This window comes from Girardinichthys multiradiatus, chromosome 1 (assembly GCF_021462225.1).
Source record: "Girardinichthys multiradiatus isolate DD_20200921_A chromosome 1, DD_fGirMul_XY1, whole genome shotgun sequence".
NCBI classification, from domain to species: Eukaryota; Metazoa; Chordata; class Actinopteri; order Cyprinodontiformes; family Goodeidae; genus Girardinichthys; species Girardinichthys multiradiatus.
The window spans coordinates 3,026,068-3,053,746 of NC_061794.1; the positions used below are offsets into that span (position 1 = coordinate 3,026,068).

The 27,679-nt window shown below is 41.9% G+C and overlaps 1 protein-coding gene across 9 annotated transcripts in view; it reads left to right on the forward strand.

Moving 5' to 3' along the window:
* The window catches only part of plch2a (phospholipase C, eta 2a), a 245,439-nt gene that overhangs the window by 177,398 nt on the left and 40,362 nt on the right, over positions 1-27,679 (forward strand). For all 9 annotated transcript variants that reach the window (XM_047361963.1, XM_047361955.1, XM_047361933.1 and 6 more), the window contains exons 5-8: positions 7,151-7,321; positions 10,395-10,488; positions 11,241-11,444; positions 21,211-21,331. In XM_047361963.1, the coding sequence (XP_047217919.1) occupies positions 7,151-7,321; positions 10,395-10,488; positions 11,241-11,444; positions 21,211-21,331 (590 nt within the window). The remainder of the gene's footprint in view (positions 1-7,150; positions 7,322-10,394; positions 10,489-11,240; positions 11,445-21,210; positions 21,332-27,679) is intronic.

Genomic DNA, 27,679 nt, shown 5'->3' on the forward strand with positions numbered 1-27,679 from the left:
CTATTGACACCCTCAAGCAAGAGGGTAAGACACAGAAAGAAATTTCTGAACGAATAGGCTGTTCCCAGAGTGCTGTATCAAGGCACCTCAGTGGGAAGGAAAAAGTGTGGCAGGAAACGCTGCACAACGAGAAGAGGTGACCGGACCCTGAGGAAGATTGTGGAGAAAGGCCGATTCCAGACCTCGGGGGACCTGCGGAAGCAGTGGACTGAGTCTGTAGTAGAAACATCCAGAGCCACCGTGCACAGGCGTGTGCTGGAAATGGGCTACAGGTGCCGCATTCCCCAGGTCAAGCCACTTTTGAACCAGAAACAGCGCAGAAGCGCCTGACCTGGGCTACAGAGAAGCAGCACTGGACTGTTGCTCAGTGGTCCAAAGTACTTTTTTTGGATGAAAGCAAATTCTGCATGTCATTCGGAAATCAAGGTGCCAGAGTCTGGAGGAAGACTGGGGAGAAGGAAATGCCAAAATGCCAGAAGTCCAGTGTCAAGTACCCACAGTCAGTGATGGTCTGGGGTGCCGTGTCAGCTGCTGGTGTTGGTCCACTGTGTTTTATCAAGGGCAGGGTCAATGCAGCTAGCTATCAGAAGATTTTGGAGCACTTCATGCTTCCATCTGCTGAAAAGCTTTATGGAGATGAAGATTTCATTTTTCAGCACGACCTGGCACCTGCTCACAGTGCCAAAACCACTGGTAAATGGTTTACTGACCATGGTATCACTGTGCTCAATTGGCCTGCCAACTCTCCTGACCTGAACCCCATAGAGAATCTGTGGGATATTGTGAAGAGAACGTTGAGAGACTCAAGACCCAACACTCTGGATGAGCTAAAGGCCGCTACCGAAGCATCCTGGGCCTCCATAAGACCTCAGCAGTGCCACAGGCTGATTGCATCCATGCCACGCCGCATTGAAGCAGTCATTTCTGCAAAAGGATTCCTGACCAAGTATTGAGTGCATAACTCTACATGATTATTTGAAGGTTTACGTTTTTTGTATTAAAAACACTTTTCTTTTATAGGTCGGATGAAATATGCTAATTTTGTGAGATAGGAATTTTGGGTTTTCATGAGCTGTATGCCAAAATCATCCGTATTAAGACAATAAAAGACCTGAAATATTTCAGTTAGTGTGCAATGAATCTAAAATATATGAATGTTAAATTTTCATCATGACATTATGGAAAATAATGAACTTTATCACAATATGCTAATATTCTGAGAAGGACCTGTATGTGCTCCAAGCTGTGCACAGATCTCAACTGTACTTGTACTCAGTGTCTCCAATTTATCCCAAAAAAAAAGTGTCATGTTGAAAGGTTTTCATCCTCAGGGAAAACCATGTAAGGATATTTTTGTTGTCTCCTTCAGTGTGTCTCAATAAAATTACTGTTTGATCTATACTTTTAATGTAAATGATTTCTGTTAAATAATCTACATGTAAACAAGTAATGGAACCCCTCCATATTACTGCTCAGGATTTAAAGACCAGATACCATTCAGATTAAACATAGTATATGCTGCTCTCAGATCAGTGTTCTGTTTTTAACCACTCAGTGCTACTCTGAGGCCAACCGCCAGCTGACACAGATGTCACCAGAGTCCAGTATGTGACTGCCTCCAGCATTGCTTGGCATATGGACCCCTTTATGGACAGGATTACATGGGCAATAGTAAAAACTAAAGCATTTTGTGTAGGACTATAGCACAATTACAGCTTAGAAATAAATAACGACCTATGTTAAATCAGGGAATAGGAGTGAATAAAGAAAATCTTTAAGCAGAAAATATTTGAATCCTGAGACTTTAAATATGTTTTATGTAAACCAACTGGTGCATTCAGTATACATATAACCTATTGTATGTATACTGAACTTGATTATTGCATGACAAATATCTATGTGCCGCTAAAATCAATGGATTTCGTGTTAATAAAAATAAAATAAATATTTATTCTTATAATCTGCTCCTAACTCTGAAAGAATAAATGTAGCTTGACCAGTGTTGTGATTATGAATATATTATTTAATATTAATACTTTAATATTTTATTAAATAATATTTCGGTCTATTAAGGGTTGTCCCGTGAATACCAGCCTATTAAGGCTGTGGTATTAGGACAAAATTGAAAGGGATGAGCCAAGCTCTGACATTATTGAACAGCAAAACTCTGTACACACAGGGAATTAATCCACACAATTTCATAAAATACAATAATTTATTAACAAAAATAAGTCAACTCAAAGTCAATAAACAAACTCTTTACTATGCTAAAGCAATCCAACTAACTACCAAGCAGAATTAAAGAATAAGGAAGACTAATGGCCTATGTACAATATAAACAAGTTGATTAAAGATGGTTGAAACCATTACCAAAAGCGTGATGCAACATTACCATGCAATGTTTATGTTTGAGAACCAAGGATTATCTTGAAGAATCTGGAATTGAAGTTAAGTTAGTCTTGGAAATAACTTAAGCAATAATTGGTATACCTTTTGTTGGAAAAATGTATATAAGTTATCATTGTTTAATTTAAATCATGTTTATGTCTGAAGTTCTACTATAGTTTAGATGATTCCTGTAATTGCTTTTTAGTGTGAAAAAGTGTTTGTGGAAGGTTAAGGAATGCGGTCTGGAGTGGATCACTCTCTTGACATGACATGCTTATACCATATACGGGAATGACTACTCTTTTAAGTTGAAATCTCTGTAAGAATTGGCAGAACTGATTCTCGCTTTTTGCTTGTTGGAATGTGAGTTGTAAATAAAAGGCTGGTGCACGGATTTTCTCTTTGTGAGAAGGAAGTCACTGTTTGGCAGAGGACTGTCTCACCCTTGCAAGTCAAACTTAGTTGGTCCACTTGTGTCTTTAATTACACTTGTCTGTATTTATCAGCTTTCTAACTAACACCTTTAGACAACTATTCACAATGCAAGATCAGATAAAATATCTTAATAAAATAATATTTTAATGAATGATTTGCTGAACAAAACCAACCTTCTGGATGACCAATTCTCAACAGTGTTTAATTATCTGCCTTTATTTATTAAAATAATATTTAAAGAAATATTATTTTGAATAAGAACCAAATCTTTGAAAAATGGGCTTAACGGTGTTAGTTATCAAGTTTAGTAAAATAATATTTAGGAAAATTTGATTTTACTTGATTGAAAACTAGCAACCCTTTTGGGTAAATGATCTTCAGCTGACTCACGTGTTCTTAGCTGTTAGCGGTTGGGGCTAACAAAAGAAGCTTATAGCTTATCAGAATGAAACACATACCTTTTAAATACCGTTAATAAAAGGGTTAAAATGCATAAGCGTGGACGGCACGTTATGGCCAACCTTCTGTGTTTAAAATCACCCTTTAAATAAAGTTTGTCTTAACTCAAAAAAAAAAAAAACACAGAACACAAACTGAGCACTTGTGCTGAGCAGATTATCTGCTAGCACTAAGATGGCTGGGTTTCAACATAAACAAAACCAAACGTCATAAAACGAAAAATGTTTAGTTTATTTCATTCTAAACTACTTCTCTGCCCAAAACACAACCTCTTACGTGAACCGTGCTGAGGAAAAGTTGTCTGGGGCGACGAAGTTGAAGAAAGCATCCACAGTGAACTAAGGGTTAACTGCAGCTAACCTCTGTAGCTGTGAGGTAGGGTAGCTCGCTCTGCCGGCCAGCCAAACTGCACGTTACTGCTATAACCACGGTGATGCGGTCCCGTTGTCCTTCCTTCAGACCGGGAAAACTGCTCCACTCTGTGTTGTAGAGACAGGGTCTCTGCTGGGAACTCTCTGGAACACAGTTTGCTTCTGTAGACCTCAGAGAGAAAAGTCGAGCAACGCTGGTACCTTAATTACCCCGTTCATTAATGAATACCGGATACACATACAGCAATTCATTCCTACTTAACTTAGTGAATATGATCGCGTGATCGTATGACACTCTTGGATCCAGTTTGAAGTGTTATGTCTGTTTGCCAGCAAAGAGACATTAGTGCGTGTGTCCCTCCGTCCAGTTCCTCTGGGGACCTGCGTGGAAGAGGTCAGTTTGTTGCAAAAGCGGGGTTTTTATTTGGACAGTGATGTCACGAGAAATCCGCCGTTAGCCCGTTTATTTTGAAGGTTCCAGAAAAGTTCTTACTGGCCCATCATGTTGTACCCATGGCTGGGGTCCCAACAATAGCCTAGCTGCAGACAATGGAGAGGGAAACTTTTATACATATTTATGTACATGTATAAATAAAATCCTTTCATTTAGTAAATCATTCATTTATGCGTTTTGCTTATTTGTATTTAATAAACAATATTGGTTACAATTCAGGTTGATAAAATTTCTGATGATCATTTTGATGGCTACAAATGAAAGAAACTGCATTTAGCACAGTAGCATATTAGTTAAACATGACACTGTGATTTTATTTTTGAATATTACATGACAAACCATTCATACAGCTTATAACTGCCATAAAGTCAGTAGCTTAATACACTTTGTGTCGATCATTATGTTGGTATTAATACTTTACATTTGAACATCCTTTCTATTTAGAATTGAGATCAAAGGTTTTAAATGTGGATATAGAAACTGGTTTCCCAATATTTTGAAAAACGTTTCAGCTCAGAGTGAGGTGGAAAAAACCCTCCTAACCAGATTTAGTGCAGTCAATAATGGAGTAGACAACGTTAAGACGGGGGTACATATGTGTTTACAAAGACAAAAAAGTATTGTTTTTATTCATTCATAAATTGAACATTTATCAGTTTTATTCTAAATATATATTTTAGGGCTTTTATATTTCTAATGGTGTAAAATATTACATTTCATCAATAATATAAATCAGCCTTTAAGACATTTTTGAATGGTAAATTAAACATAAGATAACTGTTGATAATTATCTTTGAGTCTTAATATTTATTAAGTGTTCGTGTAATTTAGACAAGGACAGATAGTACAGGTGAAGAATCCTAACCTACAGTGATGCAGAGTTACAGCTGCACCAGATGTTGGATTTGATAAGAAAAATGTTTGATTCCGTCTTTAGAGACTAAGAACATTTTCACAGCATAAAATTCCAGTGCATTTTATACCCAACTGCAGTCTCAGAGACTGGTTCATCCCAAGGATGAAGCACCCAAACACAACCTCAGTGCTGTAGTACATTTACTCCAGTACGAGAAATGTTCAGACCACTATATCAGAGGAACTTAACAGTACCTATACAAACGGCTGGCCTATAAGAAGAGCAAATTCATCAGGTAAAGAATCAGCGGTTTCTTTACATCTCAGGGACAAGTAACACTCTTTCAAGACAGCAATGTCCACATTTTTGGACAGGAAACACTGGAGGTTCGAAAGAAAAGAGAAAGAAGCATTCTCTTCTAAACATGAAAAACTGGGCATGGTGCAGGTGGTGTGGGGGTTTAAGTGGTCCTCGATGTGGCGGTCCTGGGTTCAAGTCCCGGCCCTGGCAACATTTGTCGTGTGTCTTCCCCTCTCTCTCCACCCCTGTTTCCTGTCTGGCCACTGTCAAAAATCTCTGGAAAAAATAAAGGGCAGTACTGCCGGCCAAAAAGAAATCCGTGAGGGGACATGGGGGAATTTTTTCTTTTGTGTTCACTCACAAATTTTTACATTGGCTCACAATACTTTTTGTGTTACCGTGCAATACCTTTTGTGTTCCCTTGAGAAACCTGTGCATTTTGGAACAGCACCACACATGACAAACTGCACACAAAACAAATAGCACTGATATGACATTGGTATGTTTTATTTGTCATATGCAGGGTTAAAACACAGTCAACAATGCAATGAAATGCTTGGGATAAGAAGAACCGTTTACAAAAAAAAGTACACATTGTGCAGCAGCAATAAGCTAATTAGGTGTCACAAATGTGGTTTAGTGCAGTATTATTGTCCAGAGTTCAGTAGTCTGACAACGTATGGATAATAACTGTTTTTAAGTCTGATTGAATATCCTTTTGTTCAAGGCCGATTTCGAAATAAAACTCAATAAATCTCAAAAACCGGTGTAGTGTTTGTTCCATTTTTATAGTTGTCTGGTTTGGAAACTATCCCACAAAATATTGTGAGATAATGCAAAGACTTGTGTGGGGACACAAAAGGAAAACCCACAAACAAAACCCATGTCCCTTCCCGGGCTCCTTAAAAAACCAACCCTAAGCAGACGACGTCACATCAGATTGAATCTTTCTAACACTTAACCCGTTTTCCATAAAAGGTTCCCGCTCCGCAGGCCTCCTCCACTCTACTCAGTGCCACTCTACTCGGCACAGAACCTAGTGTTTTCCCATGGACCCACTGCCCCACCTCCAGCTGTCAGTGTCATGCGCTGTCCTGCTATTACTGTTACTGTGTGACTTTATTGTCACATTAAAGTAATCTGCATAAAACGATTGAAATAAATTACAAAAATTATTTAAATAAAAACATAAACTAAAAGCAAACAATGTTTGTATTATTGTATATACAAGAATGTATTATGTTTGTTTTTCATGTATAAAATGCTAAATATCCTGACCACTGCCCAGCCAGAACTTATAAAATAAGGCTCAAAGCTTCTGATATGAGGAGGGTATGACAGGAGAAGCAGAGAGGAGAAATGCTGCTGTCTGGACTGGTAATGCTCCACAGTTTGCCTGAAGAAGTTCCAATTTTGGGGTTTATGAGGAAGTTTTTGTCTCAGCCATGGCAGTAACAAGGACTTTTCATCGTGGTGAAGTTAGATTTAGGTTGGTAATTGAATATTTGTGCTCCGCAGATTTAGCGGGATCTTCCTCCATTTTGACCTCATGCAGGCAGTCTGAATACAGGCAGGATCTCTCAACCACAGGAAACAGTCAAGCTGATGATTTGAGAATTTCTTTTACAAAAAGACATTTGGTTTGAAACTGCCAATAATCGCAGTGGAACCAGCTTTAAACAACAGCTAATACCGACCAGAAAAGTGTCTACTCTGTTGGTAAAAGGTATTGGCAAATAATCAACCTTTAAGTATTGTGGATTATTTAGTTACAAATGGAAGAAGGTTTAAAATTGAAAACTCAGTGTAGAAATCCAGCAGGGTGATTGAAATCCTAAAAATAATGTTTTAACAAACTAAAATGAGTTTCCTGTACGTTCCCTGTAGGAGGCAGACACAGATGACAAACAGGGAACTTTGGGGTTTGAGGAGTTCTGTTCCTTCTATAAGATGATGTCGACCCGCAGAGATCTGTACCTCCTCATGCTCACCTACAGCAACCACAAAGACCACCTGGACACAGATGACCTCGCTCGTTTTTTGGAGATTGAGCAAAAGGTAAACATCGTGTCTGCTCGTCTGAGCCTGAAATGTTCTATAAATCTCAAAATATTGACAGATGGCTACAAATGAGTACACTAAAGCCTTTACACAGCGAGTCTGTAGCGTGTGTGTGTATTATCAGCCTTCAGGTCATCTACATTATTGGTTCTGGTGTCTCTCATTTACCTCTACACACATCCTCCATAGATTCCCCTATGGGGTTCAGGTCAGGCCAGTTTGCTGGCCAATCAAGCACGGTTACACCATGGTCACTGAACCCGGTTTCGTACCTTTGACAGCGTGGGTCGGTACCAAGTCTTGCTGGAAATGAAATCGTCATCTCCATAAAGCTTGTCAGCAGAGGAAACCATGAAGTGCTATAGAATTTCCTGCTGAATTGCTTTGTAGACTGTGGACCTTGATTTCCAAATGAAATGGTAAATTTACTTTCATCTGAAAAAAAGGACTTTGGACCACTGGGCAAGAGTCCAGTTCTTTTTCTGCTCAGCCTGTGTAAGATTCCTTTGATGTCATCTCTGGTTCGGGAGTAGCTTGACACAAGGAATGTGACATTTGTAGTCCATGTGTAGGATTAGTCTGTGCATAGTGGCTCTTGATGCTCTGGCTTCAGCCTCGGTCCACAAGTTGTGAAGCTCCACCAAGTTCTTAAATAGATTTTGCTTGACAATCCTCTCAAGGCTGCAGTTAGCCCTGCTGCTGATGCACCTTTTCCTACCACACTTTCTCCTTCCACTCAACCTTCCAAGAATGTTTGGATTCTGTGAACAACCAGCTTCTTTACCAATGACCTTTTGTGGCTTACCCTCCCTGTGGAGAGTTTCAATGACATTGGTCCAGTCAGCGGTGTCCTCATGAATGTGTAGGCCATAATACATAATCACATAATTCACTTTCTGAAGTGATTCTACATAACATGACAATGACTTTCTAAAATAAGTGATTAAAAAAAACTTTTTTACAATTTTCAAATTGTTTTAGATGTACATGTATGTATATGCATGTATGTATGTATGTATGTACAGTACAGACCAAAGGTTTGGACACACCTCATTCAAAGAGTTGTCTTTATTTTCATGACTATGAATATTGTAGCTTCACACTGAAGGCATCAAAACTATGAATTAACACATGGAATTATATACTGAACAAAAAAGTGTGTAACAACTAAAAATATATCTTATATTCTAGGTTCTTCAAAGTAGCCACCTTTTGCTTTGATCACTGCTACGCACACTCTTGGCATTCTGTTGATGAGCTTCAAGAGGTAGTCACCTCAAATGGTTTTCACTTCACAAGTGTGCCCTGTCAGGTTTAATAAGTGGGATTTCAAGCCTTATAAATGGGGTTGGGACCATCAGTTGTGTTGTGCGGGAGGTGGATACAGTACACAGATGATAGTCCTACGGCAGTATTATGGCAAGAAAAAAGCAGCTAAGTTAAGAAAAACGAGTGGCCATCATTACTTTAAGAAATGAAGATCAGTCAGTCCGAACAACTGGGAAAACTTTGAAAGTGTCCCCAAGTGCAGTCGCAAAAACCATCAAGCGCTACAAAGAAACTGGTTCACATGAAGACCGCCCCAGGAACGGAAGACCAAGAGTCACCCCTGCTGTGGACAATAAGTTTATCCAAGTCACCAGCCTCAGAAATCGCAGGTTAACAGCAGCTCAGATTAGAGAACAGGTCAATGCCACACAGAGTTCTAGCAGCAGACACATCTCTAGAACAACTGTTAAGAAGAGACTGTGTGAATCAGGCCTTCATAGTAGAATAGCTGCTTGGAAACCATTGCTGAGGACAGGCAACAAGCAGAAGAGACTTGTTTGGGCTAAAGAACACAAGGAATGGACATTAGACCAGTGGAAATCTGTGCTTTGGTCTGATGAGTCCAAGTTTGAGATCTTTGGTTTCAACCACCGTGTCTTTGTGCGGCACAGAAGAGGTGAACGGATGGACTCTACATGCCCAACGTGAAGCATGGAGGAGGAGATGTGATGTTGTGGGGGTGCTTTGCTGGTGACACTGTTGGAGATTTATTCAAAATTGAAGGTATACTGAACCAGCATGGCTACCACAGCATCTTGCAGGGGCATGCTATTCCATCCAGTTTGCGTTTAGTTGGACCATCATTTATTTTTCAAGAGGACAATGACCCCAAACACACCTCCAGGCTATTTGACGAAGAAGGAGAGTGATGGGGTGCTGCCCCAGATGACCTGGCCTCCACAGTCACCGGACCTGAACCCAATCGAGATGGTTTGGGGTGAGCTGGACCGCAGAGTGAAGGCAAAAGGTCCAACAAGTGCTAAGCATCTCTGGGAACTCCTTCAAGACTGTTGGAAAACCATTTGAGGTGACTACCTCTTGAAGCTCATCAACAGAATGCCAAGAGTGTGCGGAGCAGTAATCAAAGGAAAAGGTGGCTACTTTGAAGAACCTAGAATATAAGATATATTTTTAGTTGTTACACACTTTTTTGTTCAGTATATACTTCCACATGTGTTAATTCAAAGTCTTGATGCCTTCAGTGTGAAGCTACAATATTCATTGTCATGAAAATGAAGAAAACGTTTTGAATGAGAAGGTGTGTCCAAACTTTTGTTCTGTACTGTATATGTGCAGATCTATGTATATTATTTGGCTAACTAGGTTTGTATAGATCCATAAGATCCACTGCATTCAGGTTTTAGAGTTGGCAGTTTGTGGTAACAATTGGTATTGGCAGGTTTTCCCTTGTTTACTGAGTGTTATATCATACAATAAATGTTGTGTGTGTAATGGAACCACATTTTCCGAGATGGGAATGACTTGAAACTTTTACAAAGTGACACATGAGGCTAGGCTGACAGAGGGACTGACCACTCCTTTTTAATGATTATCAGAGCCCATTCAGAGCTTTAAACAGCAGCTACCAGGCAACAGGCTCTTTGCAGCCAGGATGGATAAAACAATGACTTGTATGCACCCCATGCAACTTATTTTATGCTTTAGAAGATTATTTGTATTTTATTTTTTTTTGTTTCTAGTTTGTTAGAGGTGAAACATTTGGTATTTCCTCATTTTGCAGATGCCAAAGGTGACTAAGGACCATTGCCTGGAGATAATTAACAAATTTGAGCCGTGCTCTGAAAACCAAAAGCAGGGAGTTCTGGGAATTGATGGTAAGGCTATCAAAATTTCACACTTTACTGTATTTTTAGGTTAGGGTCTAATCCAAGTTTTATCAAATATATCATTTATAAAAATTACAAAACAATTTGTAATTTTATGTGCTTGAATAGTGCCAATTCTTTTTTGTTTCTGTAGTACAGAGTCTAAAACTGGTTTTATCTGAGCATCAACATTATCTGGAGTTGTGTGGCTTGTTGAGACAAGCAACCAATGCAGAAGATGTGAGCACTATGTTTAAAATACCCAAGGTGGTTTTGCTTTTAGTCTGCCTAATGTGAGACATAGGTTTCATCATTATTCAAATGTTAGGTTGGCTCTGGATATGCTTGTAGTGAATAAGGGATATTGTTTTACTGAGATGTACTCACAAATGCTGTTTATAGATGGACCTGGGAAGGCTGGTTGGCATTGTGAACATGATTCATTAACCCTTTTGATTCATCAGCATTTAAATAATGAAATGAAGAAATTAATGATGAAATCAACACATTAAAGCATCATCACCTCCAGAGATTTATAAAACAGAAAAGATGATTTATGGGAAATGATATGGCTCTCTGGCTGTTTAAACCCAAACTGGTTGTTTACTGTATAGGACACAGGTCCTTGCACCATCCCTGGTCTACTGTTGAAAATGCTTTATGGATAAACAAGTGATTTTGTGACAAATAATTTTTATGTTACTTATTTTTAACTATCACATAGTTTAGCTAAACCTGTTTTATTTTTTTTTTTCTTCTAGGTTTTACTAATTACATGCGCAGTCCAGCTGGGGACATCTTTAACCCAGAGCACTACAACGTGAACCAGGACATGACTCAGCCATTGTGCAACTACTTTATTGCCTCATCGCACAACACCTACCTGATGGGAGACCAGCTGATGTCCCAGTCCAGGGTGGACATGTATGCCTGGGTGCTGCAGGCTGGTTGTCGCTGTGTGGAAGGTGCCTCACACTTACAGTATCTGCAGTTTAATGCGAAGCAAGCAGGAGCGCAAACATTCTTTTATTTATGGGTTTGACTGGCTGCCTGATGGGGCACCAGTTAGCACCGATGTCTTGGGTTTAAATCCTTCCCAACCATAAGCATATTCTCCATTTTTATGCATGTGTAATACTTTCCTATGTATTGTAGGTTAATTTCATTTTCCAAATTCTCCATGAGTATGAATGTGTGCGTGAATGATGGTCTCATGTGTCATATGCAGGGCCTTGTTTTGGGTCGACCCACCCCTCGCCCAATATCTACTGCAGAGAGACACAACCCCCTCTAGACACAGACCTGAAAGAAGTAGGGTTAGATGATGGATGGATGTCTGTAGGGCTGCACAATGTTTGGAAAACGTAACATTGGGATATATTGAATATGGCATTGACAATAATGATTGTAAATATCCCACATTTTCCTCACAGCTTTTTCTTTTCTATCAACACAATGTCCACACCATTCTACCAGAACTTTAGGAGCTGGATCAGGTCTGGGGGACCAAGGCCTTGTTAATGAGGCTAACTGCAGACAAGAAGGAGCTGTGTTTGTGGTGAGAGGTTTTGGTCCTGATGGACCCCAGCCTCTTGCCAAAGGGGAGAGTCTGAAACAGTTTGTGTCCAGGGTGGCAGGGGTCAGCTGTAATCTTTCCTGCTCGCCTCAGTCCTGGAGGCATGCAGTTCCTGGAGAGAAGGAAGATTGCAGCCAATCACCCTCTCTGCAGAGCGAATGATGCAGAGAGGGGCGCACTGCTGCCCGCTTTGTCCCTGATGGTGGCAGCAGCGTACCAGGTGGTGATGGAGGAGGTGAGGATGGACTCAATGATAGCGGAGTAGAAGTGCACCATCATTGTCTTTGACTGGCTGAACTTCTTCAGCTGCTGCAGGAAGTGAATTTTCTGCTGAGCCTTTTTGATGAGGGAGGTAATGTTCAGCTCCCACTTGAGATCCTCAGTGATGATGGTGCCCAGGAAACGAAAGGAGTCCACAATGGCAACTGGAGAGTCACACAGGCTGATGGGGGTGGGTGGAGCTGTGCTCTTTCTGAAGTACATGATCATCTCCACTGTTTTCAGAACATTGAGCTCCACACTGTTCTGGCTGCACCAGGTCACCAGATGGTCAATCTTCCTCCTGTAAGCAGACTCATCCCCCCAGAGATGAACCCAATGAGGGTGGTGTCATCTGCAAACTTCAAAGCTTGACGGAATGGTGACTGAGGTGCAGCTGTTGGTGTATTGGGAGAAGAGCAGAGGTTAAAGAACATAGCCTTGAGGGGAACCGGTTCTGATGGTAGTGGGATCAGAGAGGTGTTTTCCCAGCTTCACGTGCTGCTCCGTCTGTCAGGACGTTCGTGAGCCATCTGCAGGTGGAGTCGGGCACACTTATCTGGGAGAGCTTGTCCTGCAGCAGGGCCAGGATGATGGTGTTGAAAGCAGAGTTGAACTCCACAAACAGGATCCTGGCGTAGGTTCCTGGGGAGTCCAGGTGCTGCCGGATGTAGTGAAGGGCCATGTTTATTGCATCATCCACAGACCTGTTGGCTCTGTAGGCAAACTGCAGGGAACCAGAAAGAATTTTGTGATGGATTTAGGGTGTGTTAACACGAGGGGCTCAAAGAACTTCATTACCACAGAGGTCAGGGCGACAGGGCTGCAGCCGTTTAGTCCTGTGGTCCTTGGATTTTTGGGGGCAGGGATGATTATGGATGCTTTGAAGCAGGCTGACACATGTCATGTCTCCAGCGAGGTGTTTTAAAATGGCTGTGAACACTGGAGACAGCTGATCAGCACAATGCTAAAGGATGGATGGGGGCACACGCTCTGGGCCAGCTGCTTTGCAGGGTTTCTGCCTCTCAGGGTGTATTCACACTTGCCACTTTTGGTCTGCTTTAAACGGACCAGAGTTCGTTTTCCCCCTTGGTCCGGACCTTTTGTGCAGGTGTGAATACACTCAAGCGAACCCTGGTCCGGACCAAACAACCGGACCGAGACCTACCTTTTGAGGTGGTCTCAGTCCGCTTTCAAACGGACTCGGGTGCGGTTCGCTTATGGTCTGAATATAATTCGGCCCCAATCTGAACCAACTCCAAAAAGCGTACGTCTCTCTGGCTACCGTAGCCAGTAGCAAAGGTGTGTGTTGTAAGGTAATCATACCTGATAAGCTGTGTGTTGCTTAGCAACGCTACTGGCTTGTTGTGGGACAAGACACGTAGAGAATTTTTAATAACGGCACAAATATGCAGAACAGAGGTGCTGCACACAGCACGTTTACAGATGTTTTCTTAAATTTCCGGGTCTGTGCTCTGTCCCGCCCCCGTCATTTCTGTCCAATGGGAACAATGATCGTCACCCGCGTGGCGTTGTTTACAAGTAATAGTTCACTTGCAAAAAGTACAATGTGAAAACAAACTGCACCAAATGGAAAAAATTAAGTTTGCTTTTGGTCCGGACCAAATGACTTTCCTGGTGTGAATACACCCTAAAGCAGACTTTTTACTTCAATCCTCCTCCTTGTTCTTATCTTACAAATACACTGAGAACAAGAGACACAGATAATGTTCTCTGAGTTTTGAGCTTAATTTGTCTTTGTACCAAGTTGAAGGCAGAGTTAAAATAGAACCCCCACCCACCTTACATCTGTATAAGCAAACACCTCATCCCACTCATATGATTGAATGGTTAAAGTTGGACAAATCTGTTTATATAAATACATTTAAGATTTTTTACCAGATGGATTTGTTTGTTTTCAGCCATTTTCTCTTGTGCACCTCTTAATTATGTTCCAGTGAGTTTTCTTACTTTTTTCAAATAAAATGCACAAATAGGTGGGGCACAGAAGCTTCTTTAACTAGTAATATTAGTCAACGTTTAAGTTAGCAAAGAAGTTTGTATTTAGTATATATTTAATAGTATATACACTGTTCAAAAAAATAAAGGGAACACTTAAACAACACAATATAACTCCAAGTAAATCAAACTTCTGTGAAATCAAACTGTCCATCTAGGAAGCAACACTGATTGACAATCAATTTCACATTCTGTTGTGCAAATGGAATAGACAACAGGGGGAAATCTTTGGTGATTAACAGACACACTCAATAAAGGAGTGGTTCTGCAGGTGGGGACCACAGACCACTTCTCAGTACCTATGCTTTCTGGCTGATGTGTTGGTCACTTTTGAATGTTGGTGGTGCTTTCACACTCGTGGTAGCATGAGACGGACTCTACAACCCACACAAGTGGCTCAGGTAGTGCAGCTCATCCAGGATGGCACATCAATGTGAGCTGTGGCAAGAAGGTTTGCTGTGTCTGTCAGCGTGGTGTCCAGAGCCTGGAGGCGCTACCAGGAGACAGGCCAGTACACCAGGAGATGTGGAGGAGGCCGTAGGAGGGCAACAACCCAGCAGCAGGACCGCTACCTCCGCCTTTGTGCAAGGAGGAACAGGAGAAGCACTGCCAGAGACCTGCAAAATGACCTCCAGCAGGCCACAAATGTGCATATGTCTGAACAAACGATTAGAAACCAACTCCATGAGGATGGTATGAGGGCCCATGTCCACAAATGGGGGTTGGGCTCACAGCCCAACACCTTGCAGGATGCTTGGCATTTGCCAGAGAACACCAGGATTGGCAAATTGGCCACTGGCGACCTGTGCTCTTCACAGATGAAAGCAGGTTCACACTGAGCACATGTGACAGACGTGACAGAGTCTGGAGACACCGTGGAGAGCGATCTGCTGCCTGCAACATCCTTCAGCATGACTGGTTTGGCAGTGGGTCAGTAATGGTGTGGGGTGGCATTTCTTTGGAGGGCCGCACGGCCTGACTGCCATTAGGTACCGAGATGAGATCTTCAGACCCCTTGTGAGACCATATGCTGGTGCGCTTGCCCCTGGGTTCCTCTTAATGCAGGACAATGCTAGACCTCATGTGGCAGGAGTGTGTCAGCAGTTCCTGCAAGATGAAGACATTGAAGCTATGGACTGGTCCGCCCCTTCCCCAGACCTGAATCCGATTGAGCACATCTGGGACATCCATCCACCAACGTTACATTGCACCACAGACTGTCCAGGTGTTGGTGGATGCTTTAGTCCAGGTCTGGGAGGTGATCCCTCAGGAGACCATCCGCGGTCTCATCAGGAGCATACCCAGGTGTTGTAGGGAGCAGGTCCAACTTAGTGCCGGCAATGCGGACCAAACTCCTCTACTTGAGCAGAGACCTGATGGCCCCTAAATAAAGGGCCCCTGACTCCGTACTCCTGGAGCACCCCCGCAGGGCACCACGAGGGACAGTATCGAATGCCATCTCCAGGTCCACAAAACACATGTGGACCGTTTGGGCAAACTCCCATGAACCCTCGAGTACCCTGCAGAGGGTGTAGAGCTCAGTATTCCACGACTGGGACAAAAACCACACTGCTCTTCCTGAAGCAGAGGTTAGACTATCGGCTGGATTCTCCTCTACAATACCCTGGCATATGCCTTACCAGGGAGGATGAGGAGTGTTATCCCCCTGTAGTTGGAACACAACCTCCAGTCATCCTTCTCATGAAGGGGGATCCCCACCCTGGTCTGCCAGTCCAGAGACACTGTCCCCGACTGCCACGCAATTGTGAAGAGGCGTGTCAACCATGATAGCCTCACAGCATCCAGAGACTTGAGAATCAGAATCAGAAAAGCTTTATTGCCAAGCACGTTTTTTGGACATACAAGGAATTTGTTTTGGTGTAGTCGGTGCAATACAGTACAAATTAAACAGTGTAAACATATCTACAATATAATATAAATATATGTGTGAGGTACTCAGGGTGGATCTCATTCATCCCCGAAGCCCTGCCACCATGGAGATTTTTAACCATCTCGGTGACTTCAGCCTGGGTGATGAAAGAGTCCAACCCCGAGTCCCCAGCCTCTGCTTCCAATAGGGAATGTGTGACGGCAGGATTGAGGAGATCCTCGAAGTACTCCTTCCACCGCCCGATAATGTCCCCAGTCGAGGTTACCAGCTCCCCGTCACCACTGTAAACAGTGTTGGCGAAGCACTGCTTCCCCCTCCTGAGGCGCCGGACGGTTTGCCAGAATGCTTCGAGGCCAACCGGTAATCCTTCTCCATGGCCTCACCGAATTCGTCCAAGGCCCAAGTTTTTGCCTCTGCCACAGCCCTGGGCCACGGCATGCTTGACCTCACAGTACCCGTTAGCCGCCTCAGGAGTCCCACAAGCCAACCACAGACGATAAGACTTCTCCTTCAGCTTGACATCATCCCTTACTGCCAGTGTCCACCACTGGGTTCAAGGATTGCCGCCGCGGCACCGCAGACCTTGCGGCCACAGCTACAGGTGGCGGCATCGACAATAGACGTGGAGAACATGATCCACTCGGACTCTATGTCTCCAACCTCACCTGGAATCTGTTCAAAGCTCTCCCGGAGGTGGGATATTAATCCATCCCTGGCCAAGGGCTCCACCAGAAGTTCCCCGCTGACCCTCACTATACGCTTGGGCCTGCCAAGTCTGTCCAGGGTTCTCCTCTTACAGCGGATCCAACTCACCACCAGGTGGTGATCAGTGGACAGCTCAGCCCCTCTCCTTACCCAAGTGTCCAAAACATGCAGCTCAAGGTCTGAAGACATGACAACAACAAAGTCCGTCATTGACCTCCTGCCTAGGGGGTCCTGGTGCCAAGTGCACTGATAAACACTCTTATGCTTGAACATGGTGTTCATTATGGGCAATCCGTGACTAGCACAGAAGTACAACAATGAAACACCACTCAGATCGAGGAGGCCATTCTGACTATTTCTAGTTAATATCTCTCGACCCTAGAGCCATCCTAAGCATCCGAAGATCGGGCGTTGAGGTCTCCACCTTTGTCCATTGCCCGATCCTCATTGCACCGGTCCTTCATGGTTCCCCTTGCAGGTGGAGGGCCCACTGGGGGCTGGCCTCGAATCTCTCGTTCGGGATTGGCCCGGCCAGGTCCCGTGAGGAGCAACCCGGCCACCAGGCTGCGCCGTACCGGTCAACGTCACGTGACTCGATTGTGTGGTCCTCATGAAGGCGTCTTGACCCTTGTGTTTTTGTGTTTTTTCACAGCTAGAGCTCTTCCAGTTCCATGCAGCCTTCTCAGTCCTGAGATTTCTTTCCAGTGCCAGATGCTCCTAAGCCACAAAAAAGCTGAGCCTATGAGCAGAGTCATGGTACAATAATTTTTTAAAAAGTGTAAACCTAAAGTCAGTCACCATTTGTTTCCCTCCTGGTGGCATTTTCATTGGCAATGAATTTCATTGTCAGTGCCAGCTCTGTTTCTTGCCAGGCCAGCTAAAATACCTAGGGCCAGAGAAGAATACGTTGATTGATTGCATGTCCATATATGATTGGCTGGTTACAAATTTTGTCAATGCTCTCGCTATTTCGTAGTTAAGTGCAGAAGATATTGCAAAAAAGAAGCAAAAGTTTGAAACGGCTTTTATCTTAACTTCTTCCGCAATCGCTATTTCAACATTGATAACTCCTACATCCTTCCCACTCCTCGGGTGATAACTCTGTGTCCTCCTAAACAATATTTTTATTCTCTCATCCATAACATCACCAATTCTGGTTACTTCTGCTTATATCATGACACCCCCACCCCTGTATCTGTATGACCTGCTTTACATCAACTTCAGGTCTCTGCATGTCCTACCACCATATGAAATGGAGTTGACAGTCACTCAACTCCTTGGTTTTGGAACTCACTCCTACCTGATATCAGTAATATAGGCTTTTACCTTCTTCAAGTCCAAATTCAAAACGATGTGTTATAACTGGTTTACTCGCTTTAGCGTTCATTCCAGGCATTGTCAGTTGATGCTTTGTTTTCTCTTTCATTATCTTATTGATGGTTAAATATTTTCTAACGGTACAGTGTTCATGTGTTCAGGAGATAAAATAAAACATTACAGGTCCTTCTCAAAAAATTAGCATATTGTGATAAAGTTCATTATTTTCCATAATGTCATGATGAAAATTTAACATTCATATATTTTAGATTCATGGCACACTAACTGAAATATTTCAGGTCTTTTATTGTCTTAATACGGATGATTTTGGCATACAGCTCATGAAAACCCAAAATTCCTATCTCACAAAATTAGCATATCATTAAAAGGGTCTCTAAACGAGCTATGAACCTAATCATCTGAATCAACGAGTTAACTCTAAACACCTGCAAAAGATTCCTGAGGCCTTTAAAACTCCCAGCCTGGTTCATCACTCAAAACCCCAATCATGGGTAAGACTGCCGACCTGACTGCTGTCCAGAAGGCCACTATTGACACCCTCAAGCAAGAGGGTAAGACACAGAAATAAATTTCTGAACGAATAGGCTGTTCCCAGAGTGCTGTATCAAGGCACCTCACTGGGAAGTCTGTGGGAAGGAAAAAGTGTGGCAGAAAATGCTGCACAACGAGAATAGGTGACCGGACCCTGAGGAAGATTATGGAGAAGGGCCGATTCCAGACCTTGGGGGACCTGCGGAAGCAGTGGACTGAGTCTGGAGTAGAAACATCCAGAGCCACCGTGCACAGGCGTGTGCAGGAAATGGGCTACAGGTGCCGCATTCCCCAGACCTGGGCTACAGAGAAGCAGCACTGGACTGTTGCTCAGTGGTCCAAAGTACTTTTTTCGGATCAAAGCAAATTCTGCATGTCATTCGGAAATCAAGGTGCCAGAGTCTGGAGGAAGACTGGGGAGAAGGAAATGCCAAAATGCCAGAAGTCCAGTGTCAAGTACCCACAGTCAGTGATGGTCTGGGGTGCCGTGTCAGCTGCTGGTGTTGGTCCACTGTGTTTTATCAAGGGCAGGGTCAATGCAGCTAGCTATCAAGAGATTTTGGAGCACTTCATGCTTCCATCTGCTGAAAAGCTTTATGGAGATGAAGATTTCACTTTTCAGCACGACCTGGCACCTGCTCACAGTGCCAAAACCACTGGTAAATGGTTTACTGACCATGGTATCACTGTGCTCAATTGGCCTGCCAACTCTCCTGACCTGAACCCCATAGAGAATCTGTGGGATATTGTGAAGAGAACGTTGAGAGACTCAAGACCCAACACTCTGGATGAGCTAAAGGCCGCTATCGAAGCATCCTGGGCCTCCATAAGACCTCAGCAGTGCCACAGGCTGATTGCCTTCATGCCACGCCGCATTGAAGCAGTCATTTCTGCAAAAGGATTCCCGACCAAGGATTGAGTGCATAACTGTACATGATTATTTGAAGGTTGACGTTTTTTGTATTAAAAACACTTTTCTTTTATTGGTCGGATAAAATATGCTAATTTTGTGAGATAGGAATTTTGGGTTTTCATGAGCTGTATGCCATAATCATCTGTATTAAGACAATGAAAGACCTGAAATATTTCCGTTAGTGTGCAATGAATCTAAAATATATGAATGTTAAATTTTCATCATGACATTATGGAAAATAATGAACTTTATCACAATATGCTAATATTTTGAGAAGGACCTGTATTATGATTATTATAATGATTATTTATTGTCATATTTTCTTTGCCTTTGATGGCTCACCTCTTAATAAAGTAAGATGATGGTGTCTGCTAAAGCTGTCACCTATTCCATGCATACCACTTTATCTATGAAGCTCATTAAACCAACAACAAGGCCAAGTTCTTCTGCTAATAAAAACACAGTGGTTAAAACAGCAGACCTATATTGATACATACCAAAAAACTCTAAAGTGGTTTCAGTTTTTAAACACGTAATCCTGATTTGCTGTTTAAAAGTTGTAGAACATGAGTAGAACATCCTGCATATCTCCTGCAGGTCTCTGTTGGTAAACCAGCAAAGTGGACATGTTGCGGTTTGTTAGCTACACATGCTGGACAGTGCATGCAAATTGTCAGGTTTCAATTAATGTGCTCTGAACTTAACAATAACACAAGTTCTGGAGCAAGAAAGGCAAACTGAATGGGATCAATGTTTTAATATCAGTCTGCTTCATCCCATGTAGGAACTCTGGCAATAGGGTAAGGAAGTGAACCCAACATGAGAACTCAGCAAGTGTGTTTTGCTTTAATTTCTTGATGAGACAGGGTGAGCATGATAATATAAAGGAAAGGGAATATTGTTTAGGATAAGAAAAGATAATAAATCAGAAATGACACATTTCACAGACATTGGAGCATAAAAACAAAGAAGTCAATCCTTCAGAGATTCATAACATGAACTATTTTTGAGTTAAAGCAACTAGATGACTTTTTATTCTTTTTTTACCATTTATATTTTGTAGGTAGGCTACAGAGGGTTAAGTTTCTGTATTGACAAACAAGCAAAGAGTTTTTCACAAGTCAGCTGACAAGGTTTGCATGGAAAATTACAAAACTTAGTGGTTAACATAACAAATAATGAAAGAAAACTACAGGGGAATTGAAATACTTAGTAACTCATGGTTGGAAGTTCTGGGTTATGGTTTCTAGACATCATAACTAAAATCAACAATGGTGCGCAAATAGTTCTGAGATGCTTTGTTCCTTTTGCTCTGCTTGTTGTTGGCCTCCCTGTTACAGACTGTGTCATAATCAGAGGGGTTTTTGCACTCATGTCCTGTCAACATGGGAAGAAAATAAAGTCTGGGGTTTAGATGTAAATCATAGTATTTGTATAGAGTCATTTTATTCTATCGTAAGTTCTTCTGGCTGAGTATATGTCTGCTGGAATTTTCCACAGTTGATTGCTGGGATGGTCAGGATGGAGAGCCCATTGTACACCATGGCTACACCCTCACCTCCAAGATTCTTTTCAAAGACGTCATCGAGACCATCAACAAGTACGCCTTCATCAAGAACGAGTACGTTTGCACACACTCTATTCGGATATCATTTTCACTGACCCATAAATCTACTTCATGTTTTGTTTATGTATTTAACAAAGCATGTAACATGAATTTTTGGCAGTGAAAATTAGACTTTAATTCTTAAATAATAATAGAAGTAATCCGTTAGTGTAGAGCCTTTTAGCTCATGAGACTTTCCTTATAACTCTTGAAGAAGATTCTCCTAAATTGTAATTTGCATCTAACATGGCACAGTAGCTGTATTTTAATTTATCATGTAATATTTTATTCTGTTAGATTTCACAGTTTGGAAGTTGGAGAAGCTGTGCACCAAAAGCTGCTGCAGGAAAAACAAATGTTTTTAAAGTATTGAATTTGTTTTCCACATGAAGCACATTCAATTAAATTTATTTTTCCATATAAAGCTGAATACAGTTTTATTTATAGAAATAAATTGTTGGAGACCACGGCAATCATGCATTTTTTAAGGTGTAAATTGTTATCAAATACTTATAACCTGGGGCCAAATATTACTACAGAAAAATCCCTTTTTGTAGTTACAGTAAGCTCACCTTTACTTATAGTCCTACTTTAAAACAAAACATAACTACCATTGAGCTGCTTTTTGTTGGCCATGCTGCACTGAAAGGTTTTATTTAACAAATACTGTTCCACTTAGAACCTTCCTCCTCATACAAAGTCCAGTAAGTTTCGGTATGTAAACAAGGAAGGAAATAAGGCTTTGTCTGCTCGTCCCATCTATCTTAAACATTCTGGGAGTACTTGGGTAATTTCAGCGTAGCAGTGACAACTTTCAGTGTAGCGACCCAGTGCAATGTTGAGAACCCTGGCAACATTACCATTCAATATTATTTATGTTGAACCAAGGATAAACTTGAGGAATCTTGAAATTAAATTAAATTAGTCTTGGAACTAACTTAGACAATAATTGGTATACCTTCAAACAACCATTCACAATGCAAGATCAGATAAAACACTATTTTAATAAACAATATTTAAAACAATGATTTGCTGAATAAAACCAAACTTCTGGATGATTAATTCTCAATGGTGTTTAAGTAGCTGTCTTTATTTAGTACAACATTATTTAAGGAAATATTATTGTGAATTAGAACCAACAACCTTTCTGCATAAGTGATTCTTAATGGCCCTCTGTCAGGATCTGTCTATTAGTTTGTGTTTTGTTTATTTCAAACCTGGTTTAGTCTGTGTTCACATTCTTTTCCGTGTTATAATGTTAATTGGTGTCATTCCCTCTGTCTTTGTGCAGTCTGTTACACACCTGTCCTGAGGGTCCCCTAATTATCTGGTCTTGTTTTTGATTGATTCTCCCTGTACTCTCATTTGTACTTGAGCTCTTTAGTTTCCATTGCTCCCCACTGGTTCCTTGTGTGTTGTCTTCCATGTCCTTCAGTGGTGTCTGGTTCAATAACTGTACCATACCCTGATGTCTGGAATTCTGTATTCTGCTCTGGTTGGAGTATGCCATACTCCTGTTTCTGTTACTTGCCTTCATTCTGCTGGTTCCTGGAACCTTCTCTTCACTTTGGTCCAACCACAAACTGCACATCATGACACCCTCACCTGATGACGAGGAAGTCTATGGACTCATAAGATGGCGGCGAGTCACATGTTAGCCTTAGCCATTAGTGGTTGGAGCTAACAAAAGGAAACTTAAGCTTGCTACCACTCATTTAAAGTCACACATGTACCCTTTTGAAAATACCTTTAATAAAGGATTAAGATGCATAAGCGTTGATGGCGTGTTATGGCCAATCTGTGTTTAAAACCACCCTTTTAAATAAAGTTTGTGTTTGCTTCAAAAACATAAGACAGAATAAATCATTACTACTACTACTACTTCTTTATGTATAAAGCACTTTAAAACAACAGTAGCTGCGACAAGACGAAAATAAAATTAAACATGCAAAATATGAAAACGACAACAAAAACAGTAAAACACCATAGCAGAAGTAAGAGCAAAAGTTTCAACATGTGTTAAAAGCCAAAGAATAAAAGTGAGTTTTAAGATGAGTTTTAAAAGTAGACAATAAAGGGGCTCTTCTAAGATATAATGGCAAAACGTTCCATAATTTGGGAGTGGCAACACTAAAAGCTCTGTCTCCTCTAAGCTTTAGTTTAGACCTCGGTACCTCCAGGAGCAGCTGATCAGCTGACCTGAGGCAACGAGCGGGAGAATATGGGTGAAGCAGCTCGGAGAGGTAAGATGGGGCAAGACCATGACAACTTTTATTAACAAATAAAAGAATCTTAAAATAAACCCTATAATGCACAGGCAGCCAGTGGAGAGAAGCCAGGATAGGGGTGATGTGGTCCCGACTCCAGGTTAAAAGCCGAGCAGCAGCGTTCTGGACCAACTGGAGACGCCTGAGGGAAGACTGGCTAACTCCAAAATAAAGAGCATTACAGTAATTGAGCAGAGTTGTAATGAAGGCATGAATTACTGTTTCAAAATCTTGTCTTAAAAGAATTTGCTTGATCCTTGCCAGCTGCCTCAGATGATAGAAACAGGACTTGACCACTGCTCCAACTTGGTGATCTAACTTAAGATCACTGTCTATTATAAAACCCAAATTGGAAATTGTGTGCTTCAAATAAGACGTCAAGCGGCCAAGATCAATAAGGAATGTTTCACAGGGGCTTGGACAAAACACCATCACTTCTGTTTTCTTGTCATTAAAGTTTAAGAAATTTAAAGCCATCCAGGCTTTAATGTCTTCAAGACATAGAAGTAGGGGCTTCATCGATAAGGCTCCTTTTAATGGCATGTACAGGGGTTGGACAATGAAACTGAAACACCTGTCTTTTTAGTGTGGGAGGTTTCATGGCTAAATTGGACCAGCCTGGTAGCCAGTCTTCATTGATTGCACATTGCACCGGTAAGAGCAGTGTGAAGGTTCAAGTAGCAGGGTAAGAGCACAGTTTTGCTCAAAATATTGAAATGCACACAGCATTATGGGTGACATACCAGAGTTCAAAAGAGGACAAATTGTTGGTGCACGTCTTGCTGGCGCATCTGTGACCAAGACAGCAAGTCTTTGTGATGTATCAAGAGCCACGGTATCCAGTGGTAAAAACAAAAACACAAACACAGAACACAAACTGAGCACATGTGCTGAGAACATAATCTGCTAGCACTAAGATGGCTGAGTTTCAACACAACAAAACCAGTCAGTCAGTCATTTTCTACCGCTTATTCCATAGTGGGTCGCGGGGGAGCTGGTGCCTATCTCCAGCAGTCTATGGGCGAGAGGCAGGGTACACCCTGGACAAGTCGCCAGTCCATCACAGGGCAACACACAAACAACCATGCACACACTTAATCATACACCTAAGGGCAATTCAGAGTGACCAATTAACCTAACAGACATGTCTTTGGACTGTGGGAGGAAGCCGGAGTACCCGGTGAGAACCCACGCATGCACGGGGAGAACATGCAAACTCCATGCAGACCCCTGGTCGGGAATCGAACCCAGGACCTTCTTGCTGCAAGGCAACAGTGCTACCAACTGTGCCACCGTGCAGCCCACACAACAACAAAACCAAACGTCATAAAACAAAAAATTTTTAGATTATTTCATTCTAAACTACTTCTCTCTGCCCAAAACACAACCTCTTACGTGAACCGTGCTGAGAAAAAGTTGCATGGGGCGACAAAGTTGAAAAAAGCATCCACATTGTCCTTCCTTCAGACCGGGAAAAACTGCTCCACTCGGCGTTGTAGAGACAGGGTCTCTGCTGGGAACTTTCTGGAACACAGTTTGCTTCTGTAGACCTCAGAAAGAAAAGTCAAGCTACCCTTGAACCTTAACTACCCCGACCATGAATGAATACCGGATACACAAACAGCAATTCATTCCTACTTAACTTCGCGTGATCGTATGACACTCTTGGATCCAGTTTGAAGAGTTATGTCTGTTTGCCAGCAAAGAGATATCAGCATGCTGTCTCTCCTTCCAGTTCCGCTAAGGACCTGCGTGGAAGAGGTCTGTTAGTTGGCGCGTGAAGTTTTTATTCAAACAGTGACTTCACGGGAAGTCCGCTGTTCTTCCCTTTGTGTTCCTGATTGTGCTTGAAGTAGGCTAATGTGATTTATTTGGAAAGTTCCAGAAAAGTTCTTACTGGCCTTTTAATGTTGTAACCTATGGCTGGGGTCCCAACACCAGCTTATCCTCTACAAAAGTTATTTGATGACTGTGCAATGGTGGGCCTCATCACAGGTAAGGATGACCTACACTACAGACAGTGGAAACAGGAATTTGTGGACTGGTGCCAGCAAAACCACCTGCTGAAACGAAAACTAAGGAGCTGGTGGTGGATTTCTATAGGCGCAGACCCGCCTTCATTGACAGTGGTGGACATCTAAGGAACTCGCTCTGAGATAGTGGACTCTTATAAGTACCTGGATGTTCATCTGAACAATAAGCCAGACTGCAGTCACAACACTGATGCTCTTTACAGGAAGTGTCAGAGCATGCCATACCTGCTAAGGAGACTTAAGTCCTTACGCCTGTGGTGGCATCAGCCATCTTCTGTGGTGTAGTTTGTTGGAGCAACAGCTTATCTGCTGCTTAGAGGAAGCAGTTAGATAATCTCATCAGGAAAGCCAGTTCTGTTCAAGGATACCCCCTTGACCCAGTGTAGATGGTGGGAGACACCACACCCACATGAAGCTGTTGGAAAACTGGAGAGCTCCTTCAGTGAAAGACTGCTGCACCTTAGGTCCACTAAGTAGCCTTATCACAAATCCTTCTTCCCAGCAGCTGTTTGACTTTATAACCATTACTGCTCCCAATAAGCTCATTGCTTACATCCCTGCTATTACTTGCAGTTTTTCCATTTGCTGTAAATAGTGTGGTGTTTTGTAATGCATGATTATAGATGTGCTTTTTGTAAATTTTTATATCACCCTACTCAGTTGCACATTTCATTAATCTCAGAATGCCATTTTAAAACCTGTACAGTATTTCTTTTTCCTATGTCGTAAATGTTTTCCTACACTGTACAGACTTACACTTTTGATCTTTATAGTTCTTTTGCACTCGAGTACATGTATGCTTCCATTAGCCTTTTACTTTGCTGCTGACATACCAGATTTCCCCACTGCGAAACAATAAAATACATTTATTTTCCATTCTGTTTTTATTCTACTCCATTGTGTCTCCAACCATTCCTCATCAGGTAACATCAGGTACCTAGGCATCAATATTTCTAACTGGCTAAATGAGCTCACACAGTTAAATTAAATCCCATTACTTAGATTAATAGAAGGCGATGTTGATATTGGAGTCATATTTGCACCAACACTTTCACTATGACCCAAAATGCTGACCTTTTGGCTGATGCAAAACAAAATCCTACATATAAATAACTTCACAGAAAATATGGGTTTTTCAATTACAAACACATGTCCAAATTGCATGGGAGATTTACTTGATTATTATATAGATGCTCTCAGGCACTGTCCGTTTGTTGATGGCATTTGACTAAAATTATGATCTGTTGACATGCCTGGAGTACAAAGTCCCAAACTGCCCTTCCCTTTGCCTATTTGGGAACACATAAATTCCACACCCTTTTTTGGAGTTCATAGCATTGCAAATAAAAAACTGGAAGAACTGGAAGAATGAAATCTGTTTACTATTTTGAGACTTTTATAAGGAGCACAGCGCATGGCATACAGGTCCTTCTCAAAAGCATATTGTGATAAAGTTCATTATTTTCCATAATGTCATGATGAAAATTTAACATTCATATATTTTAGATTCATTGCACACTAACTGAAATATTTCAGGTCTTTTATTGTCTTAATACAGATGATTTTGGCATACAGCTCATGAAAACCCAAAATTCCTATCTCACAAAATTAGCATATCATTACAAGCGTCTCTAAACAAGCTATGAACCTAATCATCTGAATCAACGAGTTAACTAAACACCTGCAAAAGATTCCTGAGGCCTTTAAAACTCCCAGCCTGGTTCATCACTCAAAACCCCAATCATGGGTAAGACTGCCGACCTGACTGCTGTCCAGAAGGCCACTATTGACACCCTCAAGCAAGAGGGTAAGACACAGAAATAAATTTCTGAACGAATAGGCTCTTCCCAGAGTGCTGTATCAAGGCACCTCAGTGGGAAGTCTGTGGGAAGGAAAAGGTGTGGTAGAAAACGCTGCACAACGAGAAGAGGTGACCGGACCCTGAGGGAGATTGTGGAGAAGGGCCGATTCCAGACCTTGGGGGACCTGCGGAAGCAGTGGACTGAGTCTGGTGTAGAAACATCCAGAGCCACCGTGCACAGGAAATGGGCTACAGGTGCCGC